Source organism: Neovison vison, chromosome 6, assembly GCF_020171115.1.
Source record: "Neovison vison isolate M4711 chromosome 6, ASM_NN_V1, whole genome shotgun sequence".
Taxonomy (NCBI): domain Eukaryota; kingdom Metazoa; phylum Chordata; class Mammalia; order Carnivora; family Mustelidae; genus Neogale; species Neogale vison.
This window is the reverse complement of record NC_058096.1, coordinates 170,541,143-170,557,643: the sequence shown is the minus strand read 5'-3', so window position 1 is coordinate 170,557,643 and position 16,501 is coordinate 170,541,143. Positions and strand designations below refer to the sequence as shown.

The following is a 16,501-nucleotide window of genomic DNA, read 5'->3' as shown; positions in this document are numbered from 1 at the left end:
TTTTTTTATTTATTTGAGAAAGAGTATGAGCAAAAGGGGAGAAAGAGGGTTAAACAGACTATGGAATGAGTACAGAGGTCAAGGTGGGGCTTAATCCCAAGACCCTAAAATCAGGACCTGAGCTGAAACCAGGAGTCAGATGCCTAACCAAATGAGCCACCCAGGCTCCCTGCACTTAACCCCTTTCTGTCTAATGTTTTCAGTCCACTGGAGGTAATAACAATTGTATATAAACCATAGGACCATTCATAGATGTGAATTATATGTATGTATACATTTATAAATTACACATATATACATTAATTAATTATAAATTACATGTTTAATAATTTTAAGGTACAATGTCTGTCATGTAAGTACTTCAAAATTGTTACCTATCATTAAGTTATACTTCTGCTAATGGGATCCAGAGTCTTTTTCCCACTTTTCTGACCAAAATCCATGATACCAGGAAAGGAAAAGAAAAGAATTGATAGAATTTTTTAAAATATTTGAGCCAAAAGAACTGCTTACTATTGATCAAGCATTAAAAATATTTTCTGATTTTCCTTTATTTTACTTGAAACTGCATTAAAATTTTCCCTACTTTTCCAGGGTTTTTTTTTTTTTTTGGCATGGTAATTCCTTTTAAGAGGACTGAGAAACATGCAAGGAATATATTTATTCCCTTTGTTCAGTGAAAGCATGGAAAGGCATTATAATGAAAAGATATTTAGCTTAATTTTTATTTCTACAAAAGACTTGTACCTAGTGTTTAAAGTCAGGATGAAGCTTTTCATGAAGAACAGCAACCCTCAGTCCCCAGTTCCTATTCCTGAGAAACAGTCATTTTTAACTCTTCTAAACATTTCTCCTGGAATTTACCTCTATGTCTTTAAAATAACATCTGGTATGCTGCTATTTGAAAAGCTGTATCCATTCCCCCATGGACTTCCTACAGTGGAAGATAGAAGTTAGCTCTTCCCCACCACACCCCTTTTCCCAAAACACACACTTGTCCTTCCCGACATCTTCACAATGTATTTATAATTTGCAGTGTTTACATCCTATCAGCTCTGAAAGTCCTGCTCCAGTTGCACTAGGCAGTATACTACAGTTCTGTTTCCCATCCTGAAGAGCTGTTCCTTTTTCTGGAGGAACTGACAAATTTTTTTTTTTAACTGACAAATTGTTCATTTTTATTTAGAAAGAATTATCTCTAGTTCTTTCTCCAACTCTCTGACTGTATAAAAACTGTCTCTAAGCGGTCATATAAATCAGGCACTTTGATTTCTTGGGTAATCTCCTACGGCCTTCTTCACCTTCCTGTTCCATCCTGTCCAGGCTGCGCGGGATCTGCCGTCCTCAGTCTTTCTTTTACCCTCCTCTTTTCCAGTTCTTTGTTTCCCGGATCCCCTGTTTTTCTTTTGTTCTGGTGTGGAACTCTCAGAAAGAGTACCTGTGGGGTGAATTTTTTTTTTTTTTTGGAGGTCCTCTATTTCTGAAAATGTATTTCTGCTTGTACAGTTTGGCTGAGTCTGAAATGCCAAGTTGGAAATGACAACTTTTTCTTTGAATTTTGAAGACCTTGCTGTATTGATTTTCTGGCTTCCAGGTTTGCTGTTGAGCCGTTCACAGTCATTCTGGTTCTGATCCTTTATGTGGACTTTCCTTTTTTTACCCCCTCCCGTGTCTGGAGTCTTTTCAGATTGTCTCTATAAAAAGAGCATTAGTTTTTATAGTGATTCTTTTCTACATGGTTTAAGAAATCCTTTCCCTCTTGGGTCTTGTTTTAAGAATCACTCTAAAATTAAAGAAAACCTGAGGGACAGCTTAATAACACTTTTCACGTACAAGCGGTAATGGGCAAATGTGCAGAAGATGGCAGCTATGTATGTTTAGAAAAATGGGGGAGAAGTTATAAACTCCAGCATAGGATAGACCATCACTTCCCCAGCTATTCCGTCAAATGTGAAACTCTGCAAATGTTGCACACTGTGCCTTCCCTCTCCTTTGTACATTCTCATGAAATATTAGCATATGAGCCTTGAGAAGTTCTGCATAAACCTATTTAACCTTGCTTGACCTAGCATTTCCAAAATTTATTTGCTCACCAGATTTTTTTCTTTTTAATTATTTTAAAAGGAACATCATTAACATATGTATAACTCAGTTGGAGACAAGCCAGATAAGACTTAGACTTTCCTGGCTACAGAAGAGCCATTAAACATTGGAATGAGTAACCAGGAGAAGCTGTGGACTCCTTTTCCAGAGGTCTTTAAAACAGGACATCTGTTGAAGGCGTAGTCCTATTTGAACAATAGGACTTTGCTGGTGTTTCTTCCTCTTCCTGTCCCCTAGTGGTAGCACTGGAGGCTGTTAGCCCACCTTTTACATGATTCTAGTAGTCTGGTTAAGTATAAGAATTACTGCTGCTGCCAATAATTGTATTTATTGAGAACTTACTAAGTGGCTGGACCTGTTAGGTGCTTTGGATATATTATCTAATTTAATCTTCACAACACCTTTGTGAGGTAGGCAATATTATTTTACGGATGGGCTAGTTAGGTATAAAAAGATCACAAAACTGGCAAGCGGTAGGTCAGTATTCAAACCCAGGGTATCTGACATGATAACTGGCTCATGTACCTTCAATGTGAATGTTCAGAACAGCAACCCACAAAAAATAAGCAAATAAAATATGTATGCCTGTATTTATTATGTAAAAACTGGGACTGATCTGTGCTCATTTTATTAGACTATTCCCCAAACCTTTTGATGAATTCAGATTTTATTAATTTTTGTTAGAAACAAATTCTTTTACGGGGAATCATATACTAATTTACCATCCAGTAAAGGAGTACTTGCATGAGATTTCTTTCCTTCATAAATTTGATGTCATTCCTATATATCAAGACCCCCCAAAATCTGGATCTGTGAAAATTGGAATAGGTTAAAAGTCCCATTTTCAACATATTTACATACAATAACATCTTCATGATGGGGTGTAGAGAATGCTAGGATAGGAGACAGGAAACCTGGATTCTCATTTGGTAAGCCCCTGACTATGTGTTCAGGGGCAAATCATTTCTCTCATTTCCTTCATCTGTCAAATAAGGGACTTAGAGTATCTCAAAAAGACCTTTGCCTCTCTACTATTTCAGGATGATTTTTGTCCGTGTATATCAGCTGTCCTCATGGGAGAGCACTTCAGTTAGAAAATTCCCAGGTCAATTTACACTGCAAAATGATTTGATTAATCAGTAGAAGGGGCTGGATAGATAAGCTTGAACTGTATTGATGAGTACTGTGATGTTAAACTGAAACACATTAGAAGAGATTGAAAAAAATCAGTGATTAAGTGTCTCTTTAAGGCCACTTCCAATGAAGCTACTAAGTTTTAGAGAATCCATGAAAGGCTTTTTTCTGGCACCTCCTCCTGTTGCCCAGCTTAACATCTTTCTAATGAAGGTTTTATGTGATAATTACCCAGTCTTCATAGTATATTCCCAACTCCTGGACCTGGCACATCCTCTTGTTCACTGAAGCCTTGTTGAAATTAATTGTTCTTGAGGTTAGAAGTGGAAGATCAGGAAGAGATTTGTCTTTTCTAACCAGCTTAGAAAGTTAAGTGTGCTGGTTATGCAGTTTTCAACCACCTGGGTTCACAGCCCAGCTCTAGTCCTTAGTAGCTCTGTGTTCTTAAGCAAGTTACCTACTTCCATGTTTGTGCCTCAGTTTCCTCTTCTCTAAGAATACTTATGAATACACCAACCTCATAGTATTGTTGTGAGGTTTAAATGAAATGGTCTAAGTGTTGTTTTTGGCACAATACTTAGTAAAGATTTAGGGTTCTATTAATATTAGTTAATGTAATTAGATAATAATGTAGTGAGGAAATGCAGCATTTCCTCAGAAATTCTAGTAGAAGTTTCCTTTTCTTAACGGGCAGCAGTTATATTGGACCAATATATCAGACCCCAAAGGTAAACAATGTAGTTTGGGACATTACATTACATTACCATCTTTTCTGGCCCACTTCCATATTCCCAAATAATGATGCATTTCCAGTTGGAGAGGTTACTTTATTTTGGCATGGTACTGGTTATATTTTTATTTGAAATACATTATACTTTGGAGTATTGTTCAGAGTCTGCTCATTGAAAATAATACAGTGTAAAGCCATATTTGAAGGTCTAAGATAAATGGCACAAATTCACCTCCTTGTTCAGTGTCTGCCCAAAGAGTTTTGCTTCGAACCTTAAGGTTGTGAAATTGATGGATAAATCCTGATGCAACCCATTCCTGTCACCCAGCTGGAAAGTTAAGACACTGTGACTTATCCCTCAGAAGGACTGTTGTTCATGCAAATATTTTGTTCACTTGTTCTTTCATGGGTAATTACATGGAGTAAAAAAAACACCTACTCGACTTACAGCTTGGCAGAAACAGTAGCTTATGTTTTCTAGAGACAAAATTAGAAACAGGTTCCCTGGTCCCATCTCTAAGTCAAAATAAAATAAAATGTTTAGGGAGCCACTGTGCCTCCTGGTAACTATGGTCTATGGAGTAATATTGTTTAGGTCAAGATGTCCCAGAATAAAAAGGACAGGGAGAAGGGAAAGGAGGAAAGGAAAATGTGTATTTGAGTAATGTGTTTTCTTAGAGATGAAGAGACAAGTTGTTTTTCTTTCTCACATTGTCTTTTCTATGTAGGGAGAAACTTCATAGGACCCTAATCTTGCTTCTCAAATTATCAAGAGAAAAACTGGATATACTTTGTTGAAGGGAGAAGTTACGGTTTAAATTGTATTTTATTTGTAATACTGACGATCATCATCTTTTCTAAGGGAAGATAAGTCTTAGCAAAACTAAACTATTGAGGGGCGCCTGGGTGACTCAGTGGGTTAAAGCCTCTGCCTTCGGCTCAGGTCAGGGTTCCAGGGTCCTGGAATCGAGCCCCGCATCAGGTTCCCTGCTCAGCAGGGAGCCTGCTTCCCTTCCTCCCTCTCTGCCTGCCTCTCTGCCGACTTTTGTGATCTCTGTCAAATAAACAAATAAAATCTTAAAAAAAAAAAAAAAACAACTATACTATTGAGAAAGTATCTTCATTTTTTCCCTTTTATTTTTATAAATGTTTTTCTGCATGTTTCCTTTCTTATTTAATTTTTTTTAAAGATTTATTTATTTATTTTTTAAAGTGACCATGAGTGGGGAAGGGCAGAGAGAGAGAGGGAGGGAGAAGAGAGAGATTCTTGAGCAGACTCCACGTCCAGCACAGATCTCAACTCTGGGCTCTATCCCATGACCCCGAGATCATGACCTGAGCTGAGACCAAGAGTCGGACACTTAACCAGCTGAGCCACCAGGCACCCCTGTTTTAATTTTTATTTACTTTTAAAGTAATCTCTACACCCAATGTGGTTCTTAAACCTACAATCCCGAAATCAAGAATCACATACTCTACCAACTGAGCCAGCCAGGTGCCCCTATTTTTTTTTTATATTTTCACATAAAAATGAATGATCATTCAGTTGGTAAACATTTAGTAAATGACCAGCTGTGCATGAGGACTAAAGGAAAAACAGAATACTAAGACACCATCCATTTAGAGCTTGAAATCTGATAGCAGAGATACTTATCCGAATAATTCTATCAGAGTTAAAGGAGAGGTACAAAGAGCTGTGGGGATGCAAAGAATGGGGAGAGTATTTTTAAGTTGGAGACTTCACAGAAGGTTTCCTGGAGAAAGTAGCATTTGGAGACCGTGGGATTTCCCACTGTGGGAAAGACAGAGGGATTGTGACATGTAGAGATGAGGGAGGTGGGAAGAAGGAGGAGATAGAGCAGCCTTGGCATGAATAAAGATAAGTAGACTAGAAAATGCAGAGCATGTTTAACTGGGCAAATAGTATGATATGCCTAACCACAAGGCATGCTAAGAATGAGATTGGGGTCTACGATCACTAATGGAAAATAAGACTGAGGAAGTAAGTTAGGACTGTGTCAGGGAGGGCCTTGAAAGCCAAGGTGAGACATTTCATATATATGTGTGTGTGTGTGTGTGTATTTATGTAATATATAAAGGTCAAGGTTTCTCCTGCTTTTCTTTTCTTTTTATTTTAAGATTTTATTTATTTATTTGACAGAGAGATCACAAGGAGGCAGAGAGGCAGGCAGAGAGAGAGGGGGAAGCAGGCTCCCTGCCAAGCAGAGAGCCCGATGCGGGGCTCAATCCAAGGACCCTGGGATCATGACCTGAGCCGAAGGCAGCCGCTTAACCAACTGAGCCACCCAGGCGTCCCATCAGCTCCCATCTTGATCTCACTGTTGTGAATTCAAGTTCCATGCTGGGCTCCAGGCTGGGTGTGGAGCCTACTTTTATTTTTATTTATTTATTTTTTAAAAAGATTTTATTTATTTATTTGACAGACAGAGATTACAAGTAGGCAGAGAGGCAGGCAGAAAGAGAGAGGAGGAAGCAGGCTCCCTGCTGAGCAGAGAGCCTGATACGGGGCTCAATCCCAGGACCCTGGGATCATGACCTGAGCCAAAGGCAGAGGCTTTAACCCACTGAGCCACCCAGGTGCCTCTGGAGCCTACTTTTAAAAAGTAAAACAAAAATGAAGTATAGGGAGGGGGTGCCTGGGTGGCTTAGTGGGTTAAGCCTCTGCCTTTAGCTCAGGTCATGATCTCAGGGTCCTGGGATGGAGCCCCACATCAAGCTCTCTGCTCAACAGGGAGCCTGCTTCCTCCTCTCTCTCTGCCTGCATCTCTGCCTACTTGTGATCTCTGTCAAATAAATAAATAAAATCTTTAAAAAAATTTTTTATTTTTTAATGAGGTATATACCTAGCTGTCTCAGTCAGTAGAGCTGGAAAGAACTCTTGATCTCAGAGTTATAAGTTTGAGCCCCACACTGGGTGTTCAGATTACTTTAAAAATATAAAATCTTTAAAAACAAATAAATGAAAATAAATTATGTTTATTTTTTTTAATTGCATTCTTTTAGCTATGAAATGTACCACAGGTACCAATTTTTTAGGAAGTTCCATATTATATCTTTAAAATCACATGATTTTTTATTCTGTTCGTTTACACACAGATGGCTATTTTAACACTAAAATTTTCTTCCAAACCTTTGCAGTCAAGTAAATGACCCCTCGGGGTGATTCCTGTGTTAAGAAGCATGGCTTTGGTCGACAGGGAGTCATTGAAGTCGTATATTAAAAGTGAAACAAAACAAAATTAAACCAGCAAAATGATGAGCAACGAGTTTTTCTTGCAACACAGATATTTTTTTGCATCCTCATTTTCATTTCCCAGTATTCATTTGGTGGCTTGTCCACTACCTTTAACTCAGACAAGCTTTATTTTGCTTACAGATGAACTTTGCATCAGGCATAATGAGAAATAGTTGATAAGTCCAGTTTTGTGGAAATTGCAGTCGAGACAAAAGAGATTATTTTGATACGCTGGTAATTTATACCGAGCAGAGCAGATAAAGAAATGTAAAATAAGCATGCTGAGGAGGTGGGCAGAGTAAGTGGAGGGACCTGGGTGAGTTAGGTTTAGAAGAATTGTGAAGCAAAGGGCATAGTTTGATGGGTTTCCCATCATTAAAGGCACAGATGTTTTTCTGGGTGTCATTGAGACCAGCATGACCTTTAATCTATCACCAGTACACATTCCTCTTCTTGTGTGTTGTGTTTATACTGTGACTCAGATAACTTAAGTTTGTTTGGGTACTTATTCGTGTAGATATTCAGACATGTGAACCCAAACGGTGCCTTAATGAGTCCCCTCGGAACCCCTGAAGCACATTCATAGGACAGTCTCCTTATTTGTGTTTTCACTATGAAGACCACAACTGGAATTTTTAACCTCATGCCTTTGAGAGTAAATTCCTTAGTTCTCTGCTTGCTGGGAAAAAACAAGAGGCCCACTGACAGATACCCTAGGAGAGTAGCCCTTTCTCCATAAAACAGTTTCATCAGCGAGAATAGAGAGAATATATACACAATGAATAGGGTCCTGGGTCAATCTTGAGTTTGAATTCTGTTTACCAGTTATTGGACACTGGGCAAGTCACTTAACCTCTCCCATCCTGGCTTATCTCTAAAGTGGAGATAAGATCTTGGGTTATATGGAATAAGAGAATGTGTCTTGTGTTGGGGGTACTTGAATAAATACTAATTTGCTTCCCCTCTTCCTGCCTGTTCTGCTAAACTTTCAGAGCTGCCTCATCAACTCATTCGGTATTTCATATGAGCACCTACTATGAGCCAAGACCATTGCTAGGTGATAGTGAACTAACGAGAAATAAGATACATCAGCCTATGATTTCAGGAGCTTCTAGAGTTTTATGAGTGTTTCATTTCTTTGTCTCCAATATTAGCAGTCCTGAATTCACACAGCCCTTTGCTCATGTTTTTGACCCAAGAGTTACCACTTAAAATACTCAGTGACTGCTCTTTTCATACCACTTTGAAGAATGAACTGGTTTCAGGAGAACCAAGGACCCGTGTGTGTTTACATGTCTGAATATCTATATCAGTAAGTACCCGTGTAGGTTCCTAGGGCACGAAGGTTTAATGTCTGCAGCCTCTGGTGGCTCACACATCCACGTTAAATAGTTAGAACTAAAATTCCTCAGGGTTCTATTTCACTTACTGTGACCACACATCATATACTGAAAAACACACATGGCATGTGTCATCCTAAGCAGGCAATGCATGAAACAAATTCTTTTGTGGCCTTAGAATCCATGTGTTTTTACCTTTGTCTTTTTTTTTTTTTCATTTTATTTTATTTTCAGTGTTCCAAAATTCACTGTTTATGCACTACACCCAGTGCTCTGTGCTCTATGTGCCCTCCATAATACCCATCACCAGGCTCACCCCCCCACCCCCCTCCCCTTGTCTTTTATACGTTTTCTTGTTTCCATTTTTGTTTTGTTGTGGTCTTGGTGTGAGGGTGGTTTAATTAATGCTGTGCGGATTGTCATTTTGACTTTCTCTCATTGATGATCAAATATGTTTACACTATCTCTAACCTTTCTGTTCTCAAGATGGAGAACACATTCTCCTTTTTAAGGAAAACTGTATGCACAGAAAAGGTAAATATTTGAGCAAGTTTTTACAGAAGGATCGTCCCTTCTTTAAAAGGATTCATTTTTGTGTTACTTTAAGAATAAAATTATCCTTATAATGCAGTTAAAGAATGCATTTTTACCTAAATTTAATGTGTCAAATTTTCTGTCACATAAAACCATTATAAATACAAATAGGGGAGCAAAATTTTTATCCTAAAGAGAAAAATATTTAGCATCTCTAATTCCAAGGAAGCAAAATTGTTCCAGAACTTTATGCTCTTTAAACATTATTAACCAACTAAAGAAATTGGTTAATTGGTTAACTGATTAATTTTTAAAACGGCTAACAGACCTGATACAATGATCTTCTTTAAGAGATCATGAGAGCAGGGCTGTTTGCAGGACATTCCCTTGGGTATGCTGACCACATTGATACTATTACAAGGTTCTCTGCCATGCTATCCAGATAAGAGGTGGCTTCCTTCCTTTAGTAAAACAGCCTGGGCAGCACTCAGGAGGTGGTTGTGTTTTTTCTCTCGTTGTGATAATCTAGATGAGAGTATAGCACCAAAGACCATTTCAGTTCCCTCCTTGTGTATTGTTAGAAGATCGTTCTGCTTTCCAGAATGAACTCCACAGCTTTTCTTTTTTTCCATTTCAGAAATTACCATGGTTGACACCGAGATGCCATTTTGGCCCACCAACTTTGGAATCAGCTCCGTGGATCTCTCTGTTATGGATGACCACTCCCATTCTTTTGACATCAAGCCTTTCACCACTGTGGATTTCTCCAGCATTTCCACTCCACACTATGAAGACATTCCATTTGCAAGAGCAGACCCAATGGTTGCTGATTATAAGTATGACCTGAAGCTCCAAGAGTACCAAAGTATGATAGTTATTTTCTCTTGTCAGACGGCTAAGACTAGAATCAGACTAACCTCTTGATAGCACTGGAATAATGCTCCAGAGACTAAAACTTTATAAAAAAGATACTCACCATTCATTTACTCATCCATTTACCTATGAAACATTGTGTATTTATGATATACCAAAAAGGATGTTAGTATGTAAATACCCCAAATCATTCTTTCCTTTTTCTCCCTCATTTTCTTATTTTCTTTCCTCTTTCTTTTCCTATTTCTTGTTTCTTTTCTTCTTAGGAGCATTTCCCAGCATGGCTGCATTGCCAGGTTTAGCGTGTGTGTGTGTGTGTGTGTGTGTGTATAAACTCTTATTCTTTTGGTCACTTTTAAGTTAATAAGTAATAATTTGCTACCTTACATAACTTCTCATCACCAAATTGCAAATTTGTGGTTCATTTTCCCTAATTCTGCTATTTGAGCAGCTTATATTGAAACCTATTTTTCTGCACAAATTTAAATTTTACCATTGTAGTCTATTGATAAATCTTCCTGCCATTAAATAAATTCACATCAAAACATCAGTCAAGATAAGCCAAAACGGTACTTTTCAAGATAAAATAAATTTCTATGATGCTATTTCCTTGATTTTTATCTTTGTGTGCTGATATGCTGGTTTTCCAAAGCCACCACCATGTAATTGGCAACCATTACTTGACAATAAGTAAGAACTTCCTGTATTTCTAGTTTTTTTTTTTTGAGATAAATAATATACTTGGTTATATTTGTGTGGTTTTCAGTTAGAGCCTAATATGGATATTTAATAGGCCTGATCCTAACCAGCAGAAGGGGAGTACTTACTCTCCATGGGTTCTCTCACTCTCTCTCTCAAAGATTATTTTACAAACCATTATTTTTCTGACTCAACACTGCTGAAAACCTGGTCTCTTGTTTCTTATGTACCTTCAAGCTGAGCATGACATTACCTTTTCATAGTGGTGTTCCTTCTGTGTTTCTTTTCCAAGAGTGGTTTAAGAATAGTTCTAAAATGTGATATTTAAATACAAATATATAAGTTAATATTGTGAGGAATGCCAAATACAGCACGTTGTGTAGCAAAATAACCTTATAACCAAAATGGGGTGTCATTCTGAGCTTTGGTTCTGAAGGGTCCCAGACCACAGACTTAATTCCCTTCCCCCTTTCATTTTTACAGGTGAAACTCAGAGGTGTTGTGACTTGCCTGTAGTTATAAAACCTACTTTCTCCTGTGTTGTTGTTGTTGTTGTTTTTAATGTTCCATAATGCTTCTACACTTACATAATAAATCTATGGCAGTAAGGTGTTCTATGGCGACTTGCCATAGAGCTTTTTCAGCAGTTTTTCATGTGATAATTATCTGCTCACATTTCTCTGCACACAGGTGCAATCAAAGTGGAGCCTGCATCCCCACCTTATTATTGTGAAAAGACTCAGCTGTACAATAAGCCTCATGAAGAGCCTTCCAATTCCCTCATGGCAATTGAATGCCGAGTCTGTGGAGATAAAGCTTCTGGGTTCCACTATGGAGTTCATGCTTGTGAAGGATGCAAGGTAAAAAAAAAAAAAAAAGAGAGAGAGAGAGAGAGAGAAAGAAAAACTGAGAGAGAGATTTTTTTCAAAAAATCTGCTGAAAATTTACCTGTTCTTTCATTTCTTGTTGTGAACACATAGCAAGGAATTGAGATAAAACTTTTTTGTTTTGTTTTAGTAAAATCCATTCAAATGATTTCTTTGAAAACCTAAGAAAATTGGTAAAAAGAGAGTTGCTTTGCTTCACTTCCCTTTCTCCAGATTGGTCCTTGAGCCGCTGATCTAGTTCATTGCTTGCATCTTGCAGGTAAAAAAGAAAGAAAGAAAGAAAAAAAAAGTGACTTGAATACAAGTGTGTCATAGCAAGACAGTGATGATCTGGCCCAGAACCCATATTTTTGGAATCCTGCAGTTTTGTTTCTGTTTGTTTCCCCCACCACCCCTCACTATTCCATGTGTTGTTTTGTTTTTATAAGGCTTGACAGATGAGATAAATAGATACTTTCATTTGATGCCTCTAACAGCCCTGTGAGGTGGTGACAAGCTTCTTGTAACCATGGTCATCCATTAGTAAGTGGCAGAACTAGGACCAGAACATGTATCTTATGATTCCTAACCCAGTGCTCTGTCTTTTCTTACTTCAGCATCAGTTTGAGACATGTATTATGGACAGGCAAAGTGATAGAACAATTTTGGAGGGGAGATACTATTTTTCCTCCATTCTTTGTGAAAAATGTATTTTGAAAAGCTCAAACATTCAGTAATATTCTGCCCAATTATTAAGAATTTTCTAATCCACTCATATTTTAGTGTAGGTAGTCTTTTAAAATAATTAACTTTAATATACTTAGTGAATCAGTTGTATTTATTATATACTCCAGGGCTCAGAATAAATTGTTCATAAATACTTACCTTATAAAATAAGCACTGCTGGTGTGCCTGGGTGGCTCAGTGGGTTAAAGCCTTTGCCTTTGCCTCAGGTCATGATCTCAGGGTCCTGGGATTGAGCCCCGCGTCCGTCGGATTCTCTGCATAGCGGGAAGCCTACTTCCTCCTCTCTCTCTGGAGAGAGAGTGCCTACTTGTGATCTCTTTCTCTCTCTCTCTCTCTCAGTTGAATAAATAAATAAAATCTTTAAAATAAAATAAAATAAGCACTGCTTATATAAGAGCAGATTCTATCCTCAGTTGGGCTTTTTATTCCAAATAGATATATAATACCAGGTAGGTAGGTGTTAGAACATCTAGGGTCTGAAATTGATAGTTCTTGAATTTCCACTGTGTACCATATAGTATGCAAGATGCTTTAGCATATATCATTTTTTAACTATATCCCGCCTAAGTTTTTGCATCTATAAAATGATGGAGTTGAATTCGATCATCTCTAGAATCTCTTCAATTCAAATAATTTATTACTAAAGGCAGCCTCCTAAAGTGCAAAGAGACAAGCTAGTAGTCACCTAGCCACTTGCCCAGAGTTACTAGCCAGTCACTTAAACAATTCAGCTCTCTGTCACCTCATTCATAAAACAACTTGGTTGGATTAGCAACTATCCAAGGTCTTACTTATTTTTAAGGTATAAAATTCCAAAATGAGTTTTTGAAATACCATTGGCAAGAGCCACTTTCATTTAAAACGCTAAAACCTATTCACTGTGTGATTAAAACCGACCTAAAATATCTGTGATCTCTGAAATCATTATGTGTAGTCAGTTATTTAAGATTCCAATAAGTAGTGAAAACATGTTGTTTTATTGTGTTAGATTTGTATAATTTTTGAGTAAATTGTTGCTAAATTCTGAGAAATACCTGAAGAAACCATTCTGTTTGGTCATCTTGGCAATTTATGTTGATAAGCAAAGCAGTGCGATGGTTAAATCTCCACAATACATTATCGTTTTTTTATAGGCTGGTCAAACACTTAGAAAACTAGAACATTTAAGCAAATAGTTCTACCATGATTCTTTTAGTCAGGTATTTGTGGGGAGTTAACATTACTGATAACAGTTAAAAATTGAAAAGATAATAGCTGATTATAGTAATAAAAGCTAAGTTCTGTGGGCAAAAAAACTTGGAAAATCAAACTGAGCAAAGAAGAAAAATAGCAAGAAGGAGAAGAGAAGAGTAAGGACAAAATCCAAATGCCATCAACTGAGGAACAGATAGGGTCCTGAGGCAAAGATGGAGAGTGAATATTTAATCAGATCTGAAGAGTACCCTGGATTACAGACTCCGGGCCTAAAATGCAAGGAAGGTTATACTAACCTTAGAAGGTAAAATAGACATCAACTCATTTTAAAGATAAAGAGAAATGTTAGTGGAATAGTATAATTTGGCTTCTCTAGGTATAAGTCAGCAGTTCTCAAAATGTGGTCTAGAAGCCTCTAGGCGTCCCTCAGACCTTTCCAAGGCCCCCGTGATGTTGAAACTATTTTTAGAATAATATTTGGTTGTTATTTACCATTTTCACTCTCATTCTCTCAGAAGTGTATGTGGATTGTTCCAGAAACTACATGACAAAGAATGGTAACATAGTTCTGGTGGCTCATGGAATGTTCGCCTGTTAAGTCCTTATACATAACAATTTCTCACTTTTTATTTCTAGTCTGATATGTATCAGTAGATATAGCTCACATAAACCAAAGCTCATGGGGTTCTCAGTAATCCTTAAAAAGGGTCCTGAGACCAGAAAGTTTGAGAACTGCTGTTATAAAAGATTAAGGGATGGTTACTTTGGAAATAAACCAAATTGTCTCCACAGTCTGAATGTAGCTAATTTAGACCAGTGGCTATACCAGCAATCAAAGATACCCTCTTAGCTTATCGACAGTACTCAATAAAAAGCGAGGAAAGTGAAATTAACAAGTGTTTGATTCATATGTATTTCCTAAAGGGTACTTTGGGCCTTTAATGTCTGCCATTTCAGAAGAATATAGGATATGCCCATAATTAAAATGCAGGTAACCATCAACCTGCAGACTAATTGATGGATTTAAAAGAATAGTTACAGTATTGCTTATCATAGCTGTTAGTAGGTCTTCTGAAATGGTTTTACAGTGCCTATGGAACAGGTTTATGTTTAGTGATCCTTGCCAAATTTCAAACAGGAATAAAAAGACCAGGCTTGGATTAAAGTGGAATAGTGACAGATTCTTGGGTTATTAATATCGTAGACTTAGGTAAAACATAGCATTTGGCTACTGAATAATACATACATATTAGAGCTTGCAAAGCTGTCACTTACCACTTACAAATTAGACACTTACTCATTTTCTAGTGGGTTTCATCGTGTTTTTGTGTTTTTAGTAAAAGATCATTTTAGAACCATAGACTTACCTAAAGATATAAGTAAGAACAATCTACTATATATAATAATATAGTGTAATCTGTTTTTCTATATCTATGCAGGGCCCTAAATCAGGAAGGATTTTTAGTATATTCTTACCTGCCATGGGAGCCCATGGGTTGAGCTTCTCTGGGCCACACCGCTTCACAGGAAAGCCAAACATAGGACCAGCACAGGGCTTGTTTTTGTTTTTTTTTTTTTAAGATTTTATTTATTTATTTGACAGACAGAGATCACAAGTAGGCAGAGAGGCAGGCAGAGAGAGAGAGAGAGAGAGAAGCAGGCTCCCTGATGAGCAGAGAGCCCAACATGGGGCTCGATCCCAGGACCGAGATCATGACCCGAGCCGAAGGCAGAGGTTTAACCCACTGAGCCACACAGGCGCCCAGCACCGGGCTTTTAATCTCACAGTAAAATTAACTTAAGTCTAATTGTACCTAAGTTAAAAGTTTGTTAAAAGCAATTAAGGAGAAGTTGGAGAAAAGGTTTTATAAGGCAGAAGAAAAAAGCCATCACCTTCTCACAGACAAATATGAAGACTTTGGAATAAATCTATACCATTAAAAAAAATTTTTTTTCTGCAATGGGGAGTCATGCATTTCCATCACACCAGTTCACAGACTTTGTGGTAATCAGAAGAGAAACCTGTTGAAGTTGCACACAGTACAATAATAAGAGTGTTGTTAAAGAGTGTTTTCTTTTTCTTTCTTTTTTTTTTTAAGATTTATTTATTTGACAGAGAGAGAGAGATCACAAGTAGGCAAAGAGGCAGGCAGAGAGAGAGGGGGAAGCAGGCTCCCCGCTGAGCAGAGAGCCCAATGCGGGGCTTGATCCCAGGACCCTGAAACTATGACCTGAGCTAAAGGCAGAGGCTTAACCCACTGAGCCACCCAGGCGCCCCTAAAGAGTGTTTTCTTGATCAGCAACATGAAGAAACCTCAGGGAAGCCTGTTTCGTTCTTCAAATCAATAATTATCTGTACAGAAAAGCACTCCAATGGTCTTATATCTTCCTCACTAGGCTACTTGAAATAATCAAAGGATAAGAATAGAGTTGACGATCATGAACTAGGTGTTTTGAAAAAGAAAAGCAAAAGCAACTTCTAAGCTGTGTGCCGAAGTGTGTATATATTCAGTTTATGATTTTATGTACATACACAGTACATAAATAATATCCAGAATTATTTTCCTTTAACATTGAAAGACCCTGAATCACCATAAAAAAAATGTGAAACACTTTGAAAGATATTGTATGAGTCAAAACACAACTTTGCATTATAAGGGTTAAACTTAAATAACATAATTCTATCATCAAAAAACCTTCCAGCCATGCCAAATAACACTACTCTGGGACCTGCCCCATTCTCAGCTAGCCAAGTGGCATTTTCCACCATGGAGATCAGTTTTTAGAAGGGAAAATTTTAAAACACAGTCGAGGAATATCATAAAACACATATGATCACAATGGCAAAAATCCAAACAAAATTTCCCACCAACATTTATCAGTTAGACTAGTTCTGTACATTAACCTTCTATTAGTAAGTGGAAAATTTTTAATATTCAGAGGTCCTCAGAACACTTTGAGAATTAAGGAGGCTTCAACTTCCAGCAGATCCTCTGTAGGACCTAATCTTTGAGATACTGCTGAT

General features: G+C 37.6%; 1 protein-coding gene across 6 annotated transcripts in view; it reads left to right on the top strand.

Annotated features, from left to right (window-relative positions):
* PPARG (peroxisome proliferator activated receptor gamma) overlaps positions 1 to 16,501 on the top strand; it is a 148,108-nt gene that overhangs the window by 90,062 nt on the left and 41,545 nt on the right. For all 6 annotated transcript variants that reach the window (XM_044252973.1, XM_044252975.1, XM_044252974.1 and 3 more), the window contains 2 exons: positions 9,735 to 9,962; positions 11,360 to 11,529. In XM_044252973.1, coding sequence (XP_044108908.1) covers positions 9,743 to 9,962; positions 11,360 to 11,529 — 390 coding nt within the window. In that variant the 5' untranslated portion in view covers positions 9,735 to 9,742. The remainder of the gene's footprint in view (positions 1 to 9,734; positions 9,963 to 11,359; positions 11,530 to 16,501) is intronic.